Source organism: Lipotes vexillifer, unplaced genomic scaffold (assembly GCF_000442215.2).
Source record: "Lipotes vexillifer unplaced genomic scaffold, Lipotes_vexillifer_v1.1 scaffold1693, whole genome shotgun sequence".
Classification (NCBI taxonomy): domain Eukaryota; kingdom Metazoa; phylum Chordata; class Mammalia; order Artiodactyla; family Lipotidae; genus Lipotes; species Lipotes vexillifer.
Window position 1 is genome coordinate 78,325 of NW_006782186.1, and position 15,978 is coordinate 94,302.

The window sequence follows — 15,978 nt, forward strand, 5'->3', positions numbered from 1 at the left end:
TTAATGGGCCAAGAGGCCCTCGGTGCCTCAGAGCCCCGAAGAGTTACATATACCAGGGAGTGGACAGGGGAGGTACCGGGATGCCAGCTTCCATTGTCCCCTGAACACCTCCTCCTCCAGCCTGGATGCCCAGCCCCGTGATCCACGGCAGTGCCATTGACACCACCTGTGTGTACTGGGCCCAGAGTTGTGGGCGTCGGGCCGTCTGCCACTACTATGACCACGACCTGCTTCGAAACCGGTGAGACCGGGGATAGGGGCTACCAGGGGGCTGTGAGAAAGCTTCTAGAAACACTCCTGGGGTCCCAGGCAGGCCACCAGCAGGGAGGGGAGGTCCACTGGCATCCACCTGCAAGGTGACCGGCGCTCTATGCAGTGCTGATCTCACCAGTCCTGCAAGCTAGACATTGTCTCCCCTTTTGATGGATGAGGAAAGTGAGATTTAAGTAAGTGGCCCAAAGTCACACAGCTGATAACTGGCAAAGCTGGGCCTGACCAGTGTGTCCTGGCTGAGTGAGGGGAGAATCAGGGGAGCAGCCCAGCTGTGAGAAAAACGGGGAGTTGGGTTGGGTCAGGAAGATGGCTCTATCTAGGACATAGGAGGCCTAGGATGCAGGCCCCGCTCTGCCTCCCTCATTGCAAGACCTGCCTTTTTTGGGACCTAATCTTCCCATCCATACAATGGGGAGCCCAAAGGAACCTGAAGGCAGAGAGGCTGCAGGCCCTGGGATGGATGGGCAGCTGGGCGGAGGGACTTACTAGCAGAGCTGGGAGTAGGGAGCTGTTCACTTCCAGCTCTGAGGAGTGCGTGGTTCCAGGAGGGCTTCCTAGAGGAGGAGAAGTCAGGAAGAATCTTGGTGAATTAGACAAACAGGAGAGGGAATCCTCCTTTTCTTGTGGCAAGTGATGTGATCCAGAGTTGCAACTGTCAGGCCCCCTGAGCCCTTAGAGAGACCCAGAGAGAGGCAGGGCCAGCCCAGGCCATGAGGCAGTCAGCACAGGGAAAGCAGGCTTCTTTGGAGCCTTTTCCCCTTTCCAAGGAAGGACCCCCATGGGCGTCAATTCTAGGGGCTCCCAGCCAAGGCCATGGTGACAGGGTCCACTGCCCTGGGGCTGGAGGCCTACCCACACCTCAAGGCCTCAACGTCTCCAACTACATAATGGGTGATGATTGCTGACGCCACTCTGCTTCCAGCCCAAGCACATCGAAGCCCTGAATGGGGAGGTCCTGAGTTCAAGGGTCACTTGCTCTTTCCCAGGTTCATCGGCCTCCAGTTCTTCTTCAAGACAGGCTCTCTGGCCTGTTTCGCCTTGATTTTGGCCATCCTAAGGCAGCAGGACAAAGAGGAGGGGACCAAGGCGACTATAGCCAACCCTGGCCTACAGCAGCAGCTGTTAGCGTCGGGGGCAAAGAAGGAGCCTGAGGAATCCAGAGTGTGAGCTGTCCCAGGGCCCCATTCTGGCCAGGAGTGGCAGCCACGGCGAGTACCTCCTCTGGGCCCTTTGCCTGAGATTGGGGGTTGGGAGCCCTGTTTTCCAATTATGAGTCCTCCACTAACTTGCTGTGTGGCTTTGAGCAAGCCACTGACCCTTTCTGGGCCTTTGTTTGCTCACCTGAACCAAAGAGTTACTTGCGGGTTTGTTGTGTTGGCCACTTCTGAAGCTTGAGGGTCTTCCCCCTCCTCTCCCCCAGCCACACGGGTTGACCTGAAACCAGGCTTTCCTGGGTGGAAGGACTGCATATCTTTCCCCCGGGGCCCGAGGGTAGAGAAGTGGACAATAGTAGGCCAGGCTGCCCCGCATACTGGGTCCTGGCCCTGCTCTGCTGCTCACCTGGAACACCCTCTCTGAGCCTCAGCCTCCCAGCCTCCATCTCTGTTAGGTGGAAATGAACCTGTCAGCTTTCAGGCCCCTTCAGCTGTGACCATCTGTGTGGCCAGGACAGACTCAGGTCTCCTCCCCAGCCCCGCTTAGCCTGGACTTGGGGCCAGTACAGCCTCTGTTGAGAAGTGTCCATTTGGCGCCCCCTGGAGGCAGGGCCCTGAGCTTTGGGGAGCCGCCCTGGGGAGGGAACTGGTCTGACTCACGACATCCAGGCTAGGCAGGGCCTTCAGGAAACCTGGTGTGAGGGCCCCAGGGGCCTTGGCTGTGCAGGGAGTCTCACTCTCTGGAGTCAGGAAATCCCAGCCCTTGCCCTCAGGCAGCCACAGTCTGGGTGAGGCCTATTCTCTCCTGGTGGAGAGGGGGACCCAGCTCCCACAATGGGGCATTTTCTAATTTCAAAGACCAAACACACTCAGCATAGACTCACTGGTACCCATGCATTGCCAAGATTTCACACATTTGACCTGGGCCCACCAAAGCCACTTTGACTTTTGTGACTAGAATCCTAATTTCACCATTTCCTCCCAGGTTTCCTGATTCTATGTCACCTGGGGTTGTGTAGACAATGTCTGGTTCTGTGACACCCACATTTTGGGGTAACATCTGGTTCTCTGTGATGCCGGGGTTGGCGTAAGAACCTGTTCTTTGTGATGCCCGGGTTTGTGATCTGGAAGCAATAATGCGTGGCTCTGTGTAATAAGTGGGTCTGTGGGATGCTTGGGTCTGAACAGACAAGTCCTTGTCTGTGTCAGGCCTTGTCTTGCCTTGTCTTGTTTTATGGCTAGTCTTATCTGGCCTGATTATCTCCCTGGGACGGGCAGAGAGTTTCCCAATCTGCTTCCAGCCCAATCTAGTTGCTTGGGAGGCAAAAGACAGGGAGTCAGAAGCAGGAGCTTCCCAAATCCGTGTCCAGCCCTGTGCTGTGGGCCAGGGGAGAAGCTGGGGGTTTGGGGGCACACGTGGCTCTGGCCCTCTGCGCAGCTCTCAGTGGCAGGGCTTTGAGGCTATGCCACATGAAAGAAGAGGGAGGTACAAAAGTTCTAATTCCCATTTTTGTTCTGCTGGTTGATACCTTTAAATGTCTAACATATATCTGAGCCTGTATTTATCAGTGCCAAGAATTTCAGAGTCTCTTCCAACAAGATGAGGCTGTTTGTATATTCATATTCCTCCTCCTTCCCTCTTGTTTCCCAGGTTTTGCAGAAATAATCTGGAATTATAGATATAGCTTATTATTAAATTTGTTCTTGCATAATGTGTCTTCCGTTACAAAAATCCTTTCTTCCAAACTGCACTAAGGTTTGCAACAACCAGATTATTTCCAGTTATTTAGATTTAAGATTTGCTGGATTCATTGCTCACCATTATTTCTCGTATATTACATCTTCCCCTACCTGTATATTCTGGTCTAATTTTTGTTCGGCTCGACTACTTTCTCTAGTAATGGTTTCAGAAGTGGCATAATGTCACAAGGCTTCCCAAGTCCTCACCTGTCCAAACTGTCATTCAGGTTTTACAGAAGAGGAGATGGTTCAGAAAGGATAAGCAACTTGCCCAAGATCGCACAAAATAAGTGCCAGAGCCAGGATTAGTTCTAGATTTTGTGGGAACTGACGTTTATACAATTTGGGGAGTCCTCTTTAAGAAAAAGAACACAAAATTAGGTAAGAAGGTGACTATTTACTTAGAATGAAGTCAAAACAAATACATCTCACAATTCAGAAAAATAGCATAAGAGTTTTTACTAACTGCTGTGCATACCTCCAAAATTCTCCCCCTAATGGTTGGAAATATTTTCTATAGACTAGCTTCTGGTTCTATACATTTCAAACCTGTTTCTCCTCTGTTGTCCATATACTTCCAGGGCCAGGCAGGAGAAAACACTTTCATGTCACAAGATGACCTCTGGATATGACACCTTGATGTCACAATGCCAAATGAGTTGGACTGTGGGTAGGAAGATTCCTAGAAGCCATTCTCTATACAGAGGTAGCTAGCAATGATTTATCTATTCATGGAGGTGACTGAGAACCACATAAATATATCCTAATGAATCCAAATTAAATTGATCCCCAACTCCACTCCCTCTTAGCCATATTCTAGAAATGCCCATGCCAACTGCATCACGTAAAGGGAAACTGGGACGCAAGGAAACTTGGAGTGGAAAGAACTAACAATCTTGACCCATTGTGGTGAAAGTGTCTACCTTTGCAAATTTCCTGAGAACTTGACAACAGGAACATATCGCTGAAGCCTCTCCCAGGGCCTGGGTAGAGGCCGTGGTGCTCAAGCAGTCTTAGCTTCTTGCTGAGTCTACCTCTGGGTTGAGCTGAGATTCGAAGAAGACGAGATGCTTGTGCTTAAAATCATCCAGGCTGGTCAGGGAGGAGACTCCAGGAGTAATCACAAGCGAGACATGGGGCTGAGAGCCAGGGGTGGAACAGGTAAGGGCCAGCGACTTCCCAGGGATTCAGGGGGTCCAGGGAGCAGTCCTCTTCCCTGACATGGCCTCTGGCCAATGAGAAGCCGCAAGCAATTACACCTGTGAGCTCACTTTCTTCTCACCCTGTCCCTGAGAGTTGGAGGAGAAGGCATTAAGTCTCCTACTAGATTCTGTGGTGGTAAAATCCAGCAGAGAACAGAACTGGAACCAGAATGAAAATCCTTACACCTGGCCCGGAGTTCCTTTAGGCTGTAGACTCATGCTGGGAAGTTGCAGGGCAGGCAGATACCAGGGAGCCAGGAGCCGTGATTGGAGCACAAATAAACAAGGAGCAAGAACTGGGGTTTCCCTGGTGGCGCAGTGGTTAAGAATCCGCCTGCCAGTGCAGGGAACACGGGTTCGAGCCCTGGTCTGGGAAGATCCCACATGCCACGGAGCAACTAAGCCCGTGCACCACAACTACTGAGCCTGTGCTCTAGAGCCAGTGAGCCACAACTACTGAGGCTGCATGCTGCAACTACTGAAGCCCACGCACCTACAGCCCGTACCCTGCAGTAAGAGAAGCCACCACAATGAGAAACCCGCGCACTGCAATGAAGACTAGCCCCCGCTCGCTGCAACTAGAGAAAGCCCGCGCGCAGCAACGAAGACCCAACACAGCCAAAATAAATAAATAAAATACATAAATAAATTAAAAAAAAAAAAGAATCCGCCTGCCAAGGCAGGGGATACGGGTTCGAGCCCTGGTCCGGGAAGATCCCACGTGCCGCGGAGCAACTAAGCCCGTGCGCCACAACTACTGAAGCCCGCATGCCTAGAGCCCGTGCTCCGCAACAAGAGAAGCTACTGCAATGAGAGGTCTGCGCACCGCAACTAGAGAAAGCCCGCACGCAGCAACGAAGACCCAACACAGCCAAAAATAAATAAATAAATTTATTAAAAAAAGAAAAAACCCACAGCACCCTTGCCATTCTTTAGACATGTTGAATTCTTTCCCCCTAACAAGCCCCTACATGTGCTCTTCCCTCTACCCAGCTGGCCTTCTTCACATCCCCACCCCATTGTTTGCCTCTCCATCCCACTTCATGAAGTCCTGCCCAAACTTCCAGACCCAGCTCAAAGGCCACCACCTCCAGGGATGCAGCATGGTATAGGCAATGGGAGTGGGTGGCAACCACCTTAGGGAATCCATTAAAAGATATAGACTCCATTAAAAATGCACACAAACCTATACACAATTGTGCCCCTGATTTCAGAGTCTGGGGATCATTTGAAGCCTGGCTGTAGACCTCCAGTGGAGTGGAGTAAAAAGAACAGTTTTAGAGTCAGTCAGATTTGGGTTCAAATCTAGACTCCGCCACTGATTTATGGTGTGGCCCCAAACAAGATTTAACTTCTTTGCCTCTCAGTTTCTTCACCTGTAAAGTGAGGTTGATCATTCCGGTCTCCCAGAAGGTATGAAGACAAAATAATGATAAAATACTCATTCACAGGCAGTGTACCTAATGATCAATATTTGTACGTTTCCTTCCCCTTCCCCTGTTCCTGAAAAGAGCACATGGGGGTGGAGGTGGGAGTGGGCAGTAAGGACAGGGAGAGGCACCACTGAGGGGAGGCACCACCCTCGCTCTGCCCTGCCCTGGCTGCAGCTCTGCTTGTCCCCTAATCTCTCTTCTGCTGTCAGCCAGGGCTCAGCCTGCCCAGTCTTATCTCTCCCCACAGCCAGCCTGGGACAGCTTTTCTCAGCCAGATTTACATTTTTATTGATTTTCTTTCTCCCTTCCAGAGCAGTCCCTTCCTTCTGTTTCCCCTTTTGCTATAAAATGGGCTAGCCCTGGAAGCAGCAGTTCTGGAGCTGGCCAAGAAGTGATGGTTCAAGGATAGATTCATTCACCATACATTCATTTATTTATTCAAACACCCAATCAACCAACAAATCACATGGCTGCTCTATGCCCATGTGCTGGCACTGCTGGGGACACAGCCATGGGTCCAGTACAGGAAACTCCCAGTATAAGCAGACAAGCTGACACAGAGTAATAAAAGCATGATTAGTCATATAGGAGAGGGAAGAAGAGGAAGCCATGTATTCTTCCTGGGGTCACCATGGAAGGCTCTTCAGAAAAGGTTAAATCAGAGCTGGCCTTAAAGATTAGGCAGGAAATCCCCAGGTAGAAAAGATGCAAATAGACATGAAAAACAATGGTATGAGCAAAGATAGGAAGACACAAGAGAGCAGAGTGTGTCTGAGATACGGTACAAGAGCGATGTGGTTGGGACGTACTGCACGTGCAAGGCCATCAGGAGAGAGAGGAGAGCTGAGGCTGGATGTACCAGTGAGGACCAAGCCTTGAGTTCCAGCTGAAGGCTTTGGATGTCTTCCTGAGGGCAAAGAGGTGCCCTTGAAGCATTGACTGATGGGTTATTCGATTGACTGGTTATTTTAAGCAGGGAGTGACATGACAAGATTTGTGTTTTAGAAAGGCTGCAGGCTACACCCTGGGGGCTTTGAATGGAAAAGGGAAGCTGGAGGCCAAGAGCTCAGGCTGGACACTGGTGCTTAATCAAGAGAAGAAGTAGGAGGCCTTGAACCAGGTCATCCTTGAAGTGGGGACATCTAAGATGAGTCTTGAAAGATGAGTAGGACCATACCAGGTGGAGAAGTTGGGAACAGCGTTCAGGGAGAAGAAACTACACAGATAAAAACTCAGCATACAGAGAGATCCTGGCAAGCTTGGGGAATTTTCCACTAGTTCGGCAGGGCCACAGTGTGGTCTAAGAGAAAGGTCATGGTGAGGGATGTAGCTGAAGAAATGGGTCAGGGCCCTCAGTTTCTCAGTATTCTGTGTCTCCTGAACCTAGACTCAGGTGGGAGAGGAGAGGGAACCCTGGCCACTTGTGCAGAGGTGACAGTGTGGAGCTGCCTCCCCTGAAGACTGAGAGAGGCTTTCCATGATCACAGCACTACATTTTCCAAAGTCCCTTCACACTTGATCCTCATGGCTTCCTGACGAGGAATGTAGAACAAGGACTATTGGCCCCATATAGTGGATAAATATACTGAAGCCTAGAAAACTACAGGAACTTGTCCGACATTGCTCAAGAGCTCAGGTATCCCCCTTTTAAAGCTCCAATGTTTTTTCCAATAAACTTACTTGTCCCTGAATCACCTACACACAATAGATGTAGTAGCTACTAAATAATGTGATTGGAATGGGGAAAAGCATAAAAAAACACATCAGAGTAAGAGATCTCCTCCTGTCCTCAATTCCTCAACCTTCACCCTGGAGCTGGAGACATTCCAGCTGAGAAAACCAGGTTCCCTCTGCTTTGGAATCCAATAGACATGAGGACAAATCATAGCTCTGTCACTTTCCAGCTGTGAGAAGTCAACTGCATTCATCTCAGCCTTAATTTTCTCATCTGAAAAATGGGAGAAACAAACCCTATCTTTCATAGAGTTGTTATGAGGACTTAATGTGATAATGTAAGACTATAGTAGTTAACTATTGCTGAGTAACAAATTACCCCAAAACTTAGCAGCTTAAAACAACAAATATTTATTATCTCACACAACTTCTGAGGATCAAGAGCCCAGAATTGGGCTAACTGAGAGATTCTGGCTCAGGATGTCTCATGAGGTTGCAGTCAAGTCTCAGCCAGGGCTGCAGTCATCAGAAGGCTCAACTGGGGCTGGAGGATCCACTTGCAAGCTACCTCTGTGGTTGCTGTCAGGCTTCCATTCTTTGCTGGCAGTTGGTCAAAAGTTTCAGTTCCTTTTTACACAAACTTCTCCACAAGACTGCTCATGACATGGTGGCTAACTTTCCCTAAATGAATGATCCAAGAAAGAGAATCTACCAAGATGGAAGCCACAGTATCTTTTATAATCTAACCTTGGAAGTGACAAACCTTTATTTTTACCATATTCTTTTGGTCACACAGACTAACCTTGGTACAGTGTGGGGCAGGAACACAAAAGGGTGTGGATACCAGGAGGTGTGGATCTTTGGGAGCCATTTGGAAGCAGGCTACCACAAGTGTCCAGAACAGTGCCTGGCACCCAATAGGTACTTATTAATTTGCAGCTGCTATTATTCTCCCTGTGCTCACAGACTAGCTGGGAAGACAAGATTTGGACATGAAAAGAGAGAGCTTGCCAAAGTAGACTGCAACTTGAATTGGGCAATGCTCAGTCACATGATGGAAGAGGGTCTTCAGGACCAAGGGGTGGAAATAAGGGAAGGCCGCCTGGCAGAGGTGGAGCTGAGAGGCCAATTCAGCGAGGAGACAGAGGGTGAGTGTGGCACACACTATTTGTTGCCTTCCCACAGCCAATCTCCTTTTCCTCTTTCCAGTAGCAAGGTGCCCAGCCACAAGGATGATCCAAGCCCTTCATGGAAAAGCCTTCCTCTGCCAGTGAGTAGTCTAAGAGTAGACATGTGACTTTATTTTGGTCAGTGAGATATAAGGGAATGGTCTTCTTGGAAAGCTCCCCTCTTGGATAAGAGAGGCATGAGAGAAGATCCTTTGTCTCCCATGCTCTTTCTTCCTGCTTGGGAGGACATGGTACTTGGTGCCACATCAGCCACTTTGTGTTCACAAGGGGAGTCTCTCTCAAGGCTTAGAATGGGAAAAACCTGGGTCATCAGAGACATAACCAGACATATTCTGGTTGAATGACCAGACCAACCCTGGCTCCACCTTCCTCTGGCTTCCTTGTTAAGGAAATAAAAGGTTTAAGCCATCAGGTGTTTTCTTACTTGCATTCTAACTGATTCAGTGAGCAAAGCATTCCAGTTCCCTCTGGGTTTTTTTCCTTTTCCGCAGGAACGTAGAGTGAAACTGTGGAACAGGGAAGGGCCCTTGGCTGAGAGGCAGGAGTCCTTGGTCTAACCCCAGCTCTGCCTCTGAGTTGCTCTGTGATCTTGAGCAACTTCCTGCCCCTCTGGGCCTCCAATAATCATAGGTAATATTTATTGACTGCTTGCTGTGTGCCAAGAACTCTGCTAAGAGCTTCCCTTGCATTATCTCATTCAATCCTCACATCAACTCTGCTATGTCAATATTATTATTCTCTTTATTTTATAGATAAGGAGACTGAGGCCCAGAGATATGAGGTAATTTGCCCAAGGTTACATAGCAAGTTAGTGCTGGATCTCTGGATTCTGAATTCATGCTCATCTTTCTCTAAAGCCAGGCTCCTGACCATAATGCTATACTGCTTGGTGGAAAAAGGATGTCTCTGGACAAAATGACCTCTAAGGGCCTATCCAGCTCAAATATTCTTTGACTTGCTGCCCCATTTCTAGCTACATGATGAACAAAACAGCTTATCCTAGAGAATAAAGAAATAAGGACTGTCTTTAGCCATCCGAAAAGCTGTCATATGAGTGGGAGATTAGACATACTCAGTGTAGCTCAGTGGACATGAACTGGACAAGCGCGGGGACACTACCGGGAGATAGAACGCAGCTTATATAAGGGAGAGCTTTCTAGCTTCCATTCAGCAGGGGTAGGGGTATGCACAAAGGCAATGGCTCTCCTGTCATGACATTTACACAAGCCTGTGTTAGATAAACATTTGTCAAAAGTACTGCATTAAGTAGGAACAGGATTGAACAGCTTAAAACTTGTGGTAGGAATTAAAGAGGATAATGTACTCTAGTACATTCTAATAATCCTAGCACCATAACTGATACAAATAGAGGGAGTCAATAAATTGCTGTTTCCTTTCTTTTTTGACACTGAGATTCTTGGATTTTAAGATTCTCTAATATGGATTTTTGGCCCTTTGGCTCTAATATGCCACAGTTCTATAATTTCAACACATGGTGATTCTGCCCTGCTAAGATGCTATGATTTTAATACTCTAACTTTCCATGATTGTGTGGCTCTGGAAGCTGGGCAGTCTATGATTTTGTAATTTAATAGTCTCTAGCTTTAACAATCCAAGATTCAATAAAGTGTCTCTCACCAGCTCTAGAAATATGAGGGAGTGGCTCTATGCTGTGCTTCAGTGGCCTGGACACACATTGGGCTACTACCTCTGCTCATGTTATCATTCCACTGCCTTCCCCCACCCCAGTCTCAGGCTCTCCATACCAAAAAACCCTCCTCCCTGATTCCTACCCCATCTTCACTCCACACCTACATGTAGGTATATTCACTCTCTATCTGCTGGTGATTTTTCATTAACTAAGAACCTTCTCTGTGTCCAGGCTTGTGCTTATTCCAAAAGGGATATAAGAGAACGAGAAGGTATGGTTGTAATTCTCAGGGGGCCTAGGATCTAAGGACTCAAGTCCCTTGCTTTTGTTTAAGTTCAACTCAAACTTACCTCTACCAGGAAACCTTCCTTGACTGACACTAAATATCTAGCACCAATAACCTTAATCACAAATGTGAAGACCTGACTTCTTTGGTTGATTATAGTGCACATTTTAATTTATCTGTTTATCATGTTTTCCAGATTATAACTGAGATTCCCCCATAAATTAAGAGCATGTCTCTTCAACCAAACTGAGAGTTTTGTAGAGGAAGACCATGTCTTCCCCATCAGACTGGAAGCTCCATGGAGACATGGTCCATGCCTCCCTTATATCATACTTGAGCTAGAGTTAAAAGCAGAGTGATGTTTCTCCACCAGATTAATAAATACCCAATGGTAAGTTCACTTTTCTGCCAATGGACTGAGCATTTTATAGAAGCAGAAGCTACATCTCCCCTTAATATGGGGAATCTCCAAAGGCCAAGGGCTGAGCTTCCACTCATGCTGGGGGCATCTTCCTGAGATCAAAGGGTCTAGGGTTCTCCCTTCTCTTTCTATTTCTTTCATCCTAGCTCAGGACTCTAGCCTGAAGAAGAGATATTTTCTCTAAATCGGATAGACAAATGAAAAAGAGAAGATTAAGAACTCAAGCCTCTCCCCCAACAAGTCCAGACCCTTTCTTGCTCTATCCTGGGCCATCTCCTAACAGCCGCCATCCCTCTGCCCAAACTGGGCCCCTCCCAGCCACTCGAGCAGCAAGTGAAGATGGCAGCACCTTGGACAGCACCCAACCCATTCCAGGACTTGGAGCCAGCGGAAGTCGAGCTCTCCAACTCCCTTAGCCTCTGGGTGATGAATTTCCTTGTTTCTCAATTTGATTAAAGCCCAGTAGATAACCAGAGAGCCCCTTGTTCCTTTCTCTTTTCTCTTCCTAATGAACATAATCAAGTCCATCAGGCTTGGAATACTTGCTCTTAAATACTACCTACCCAGCCCCGGCCTAGGCGTGAATCAGGCACACACTGCTAAAACACTTGGAAGACTCACACGTTTTTTCCTGGAGAATGGAGGTGGGAGAGGATGAGGTGGGAGAGGATCTCCCTGAGATGTATAGGGGCTGTGAATGGACGTGAAATGTGTTTGGGTAAAGAAAATCCTGAACTGAAACTCAGGAAATTTGAAGCTTAGTCCTGGATAAGCGTTGCCACTAATCTAGATATGATCTAGAGCAAGTGGCACACCCTTTATGAGCCTGTTTTTCCATCTGTAAGATGAGGATGTCGGATTAGACCGTCTCAAATGTTGTGTTCAGTGCTAAAATTCTACAGGAACATTTAAAACAGAGAAGGAAAGAGATTTGCCCAAGGTCATATGGCAAAGCTCATGGCAAATGTGGGTCTGAATTCATCGCCCCTGGTTTCTACTTCAGTGTTATTTCACTTGCACGCTGCTCCCCCCTTAGTTCACGTCGCAGACTTTTTGTCTGGGGACAGAGCTGAAGAAGTTGAAGACAGGTGGGATAGAGTCCATTGGTGCCAACAAAAGGAAATAAAATTTTAAGATACGTGGAAATGCTGATCTCTATGCAGAGAGCATAGTAGAAATAACTAAGATTAGGGGGAAAGGACCACCTCATAGAGACAGAAATTCAACCCTAAACTCAGAGAAAGCCCGGAAAGGTTTTGTGACTTGCCCAAGGCCGTCCAGCAAGGCAACTGTAGAATCCTCTTAAAGAGAAAGAGTGAACTCTTATCCTCATCAAGTGTTGGGAGGGGCCCATGTCAGAGAGGAGAAGAAAAAATATAAATCAGGAAGTACGTATTAGGTACTAAAGTGTGCCCAGATCTGCACTAAACACCTTGGCAGGAACACGCAGAATAAGGCATGAATTCTGCTTTTCTCCATCTTTGATGTGCTGCTTCTCCTACTTGGAATTACTTCCAATGCATCTATGTTTGTCCAAGTACTGCTGTTCCATCAAGGCTCAAACCAAAATTCTCCCCTGGTGGGAAAGCATCCATAACCTTTTACCCAGATGCCACTTCTCTCTCCTCTGAATCCCCGAAGCATTTTCTTTGTTCCTGTTTTATAGTACTCAGCATCATCTGCCTTAACTGCTCCCATCCGCTCCCATAATGAGCGAAGAGAGAGAGCGAGCCTGCATTTTATTCAGCTTTGAATCACTCAGAATACTCAACACAAGATTTGAAATGTAATAGAATCTCAGTAAGTATTGGATGGCTGAATAGATAGATGGATGGATGATGAATATAGATGTATGGGCAACTCAGAGAGAGAGAAGATGAAGGGATGGGTGTGTGGATGGGTGAGTGGGTATACGGGTGGATGGTGGGTGAATGTATGGATGGACAGATAAGTGTATGACCATATAGGTGGGAAGAAAATGGATAAATGGGCACCTGGGTTGGTAGGTAGGTGGGAAGATGGAAAGGTGAATGAGTACAAGAATGATTCTATGGACAGCTGAATGCAAGTGTATGTAGGTGGATAATGTGGTTGGTGAATGGATGGATTAATATATAGTTAGATAGTTGTGTGGGTGGATGAGTGGATGTATAATTACATGATTATATGGAAAGATGAATGTCAGGATATGTAGAAAGAAGAATTAGGGGAAACATGGAGGTATTCCTAATATCACAAAGATCATTTTCATGGAGACTTTCCATTGCTAATGTCAGAAAAATGACTATGGGGGTGAGCTGACTCTGTGCTGAAGCTGAGTCAAAAGTGTGCTAAGGTTGCAAAAGATCTCAGCCTGGTATCAATGAAAGTCTAATATCACGATCAAAAAAGGTAGTCATCCTGCCTTGGCCTGAGCTGTTCACACTGCCCTGGAGCCTGTGTTCTGCTCTGTGCATCTGGAGGGATGATGACAGCCATGGCTTGTCCACATAGGCAATACAGCGAGGAGTAATCTGTAAAGCCTACCAAATGAGGAGCTGGTGAAAGAACCAGGAGTGTTCAGCCTGGAGAAGAGAAAAGTCAGGGGTGATAATCATCATGGCTCAGGATCTGGCTGGCTATCCTGGGGCATGTCCTGTGGCCCCCAGAGGCAAATCTAGCTCCCAGAGGAAGTCACAAGGCTGAGGTCTCAGCCTCATGTGAGAAAGGCCATCATACAAGAGAAGGACTTTCTTGGGGGAGTGAGCTTCCCATCTCTGGGGCTGCACAAGTAAGATCTGGACATCTTCTATGAGAGAAGCTACAAAGTGGAGACTTGCTTGATGTGGAAAGTAAATAAGGGCAACTCTGAAATCTCTTCCCACCCCCAAATTAAAACATCTGTTCAGGGCTTCCCTGGCGGCGCAGTGGTTGAGAGTCTGCCTGCCGATGCAGGGGACACGGGTTCGTGCCCCGGCCTGGGGAAGATCCCACATGCCGCGGAGCAGCTGGGCCCGTGAGCCATGGCCGCCGGGCCTGCGCGAATTAGGTTCAGCTGTGCCCTGAGTTCATATTGCAATGTAGGGAATTTCCATCCAGAGCTGAGGGTTTGGAGAGATTTGGGAGACAGATATGGGGTCTAATGGGACCCTCAACTTTCTGTGGAGGTCTGGGGTTGAGGAATGAAGAGAAACTGAAAATGTCCTTTCAGAGGCCCAAATGACAGAGGAGGGAGAGAGTCAGAGCCACCCAGAGCCAATCCGTGACCTAGATTCTCTGTAATTAACGAGCCTACGTCACTGACGTGTTGGCTTCTGATCAACACTGTCTCCCCAACCCCGCCCAGCTCTCTGGTATGAGAAGATTAAGTCAATTAGGAGGAGGAGGGGATCTGGCTGGCTCTGGGTGGGAACAGCAGATAATTCACTTACATAACAGAGTATTGAGGCTTGGACTTGGCCTTTGAGTAGTGGCAGTGGATCCCAGATCCCAGCTTTTGGGAAGAGACTTCAGGAGTCGGGAGTAAAGGCAGAGGGAAATAAAGGGGGTCCAGGGGGAGGGGCAGCCATGACCCCAGGCAGAGGCCCATATTCCATCTTCTTGCTGAGAACAAATCCCCTGTTCTCTGGGCTGAGAGAAGAACAAATTGAAAAATCACTCTTCCTTCCCCCAAGTGAGGGGGTCCCAGCCACCAGGATTATTCATAAATGAAAATCTGACCAAGCCTCTCTCCTTAGCCTGGTATTCAAGGCCCTGCAAACTTTCCTGGGGCATCTCCTGCCTCCAAGGGGTGCGGGTGGGTAGAGAGGCAACAAACACCTCCTGGTTTTCCCTCTGTGCTAGGTCCTGGCTAGGCACTGGAAGTACAGGGAGAAACATACGTAGTTCTCTCAGAAGCATGGCCTAGTGGGGGGACACATACCCACAATGCTGTGTGCCAAGTGGTAAAACAGAGGCCTGTATGGGCAGGACCCAGAGGGGTCACAAATAAGGGAAGCCTCCTGGGGCCAGTTCCAGAAGGCTCCCCAGGGAAGGCAGTGTCACTGAGCCTTAAAGGAAGGATGGATTAGTGGGAGTTCATTGGGCTGACCTGGTTGAGGGAGGGCCTTGGGTGGAGGGAACAGCATGTTCAAAGGCATGGCAGTAAAACAGCTTGGCACACATTCAGGGAACTAGTTGATGCGGCTGGAGCTTAGAGCATGAGTTAGGAACGGGGGAAATGAGCAGGAGAGGTAGCCAGTCCAGGTCTCGCTTCTAATGGCGTGGCAAGAAGGCACTGAGGCAATGACCCCAGAGTCTCTGATGAATCTATGCTTCCTGAGCACTGACAATATGCCAGGCCCTGCACTGGGACTGGGGGCGGATGGAAGTGGGGAATAAAGAGATGAATGAGACTCAGGCCCTGTCCTCCAGGAGTTCTAGAAGGGCACACAAATATCTTCCGTTACCAAGCTGATAGTCCCAGCTTGGCTCCAGGTGGGATTCAGGCCTGGCTGGTGTCTCTGGAGCTCTGCTTATTGGCTGGGTCTATCCGCAGCCCCTTGCCTAAGAACTGAGGTGCCCAGGCAAGCAGTCTTGCTGGTCAAATGTGACCTGGCCTTGGGACTTCCCTGGTGGTCCAGAGGTTAAGACTCCGTGCTCCCAATGCAGGGTCCCCAGGTTCGATCCCTGATCAGGAACGAAGATCCCACATATGGCAACTAGAGAGCCCGTGTGCCACAACAAAGACCCAGTGCAGCCTAAATAAATAAAAAAAAAATTTTTTTTTAAAGTGACCTGGCCTCTGGGGGCCTGCTCCTGCCACCTAACTCCTGAAGACCAGTCCTGTGCAAACAAGGGCCCCATGAGCAAATCCAGATAGATGGGAGAAAGTGATGCCCTGAGCTGGTATGCTAGAGAGGGAGGCAAGGTATGGGTCGAGAAATGCTTAGGAGTTGTACTGGAAGGGTCTTGGGAGACACTCAGGGCTGTTATC

At 48.4% G+C, this 15,978-nt stretch overlaps 1 protein-coding gene across 1 annotated transcript in view; it reads left to right on the forward strand.

Moving 5' to 3' along the window:
* The window catches only part of SLCO2B1 (solute carrier organic anion transporter family member 2B1), a 51,651-nt gene extending 48,512 nt beyond the window's left edge, over nucleotides 1-3,139 (forward strand). Inside the window, exons 13-14 of the mRNA XM_007455023.1 lie at nucleotides 121-241; nucleotides 1,260-3,139. Of these exons, the coding sequence (XP_007455085.1) occupies nucleotides 121-241; nucleotides 1,260-1,440 (302 nt within the window). The 3' untranslated portion in view covers nucleotides 1,441-3,139. The remainder of the gene's footprint in view (nucleotides 1-120; nucleotides 242-1,259) is intronic.
* Nucleotides 3,140-15,978: the final 12,839 nt, after the last annotated feature.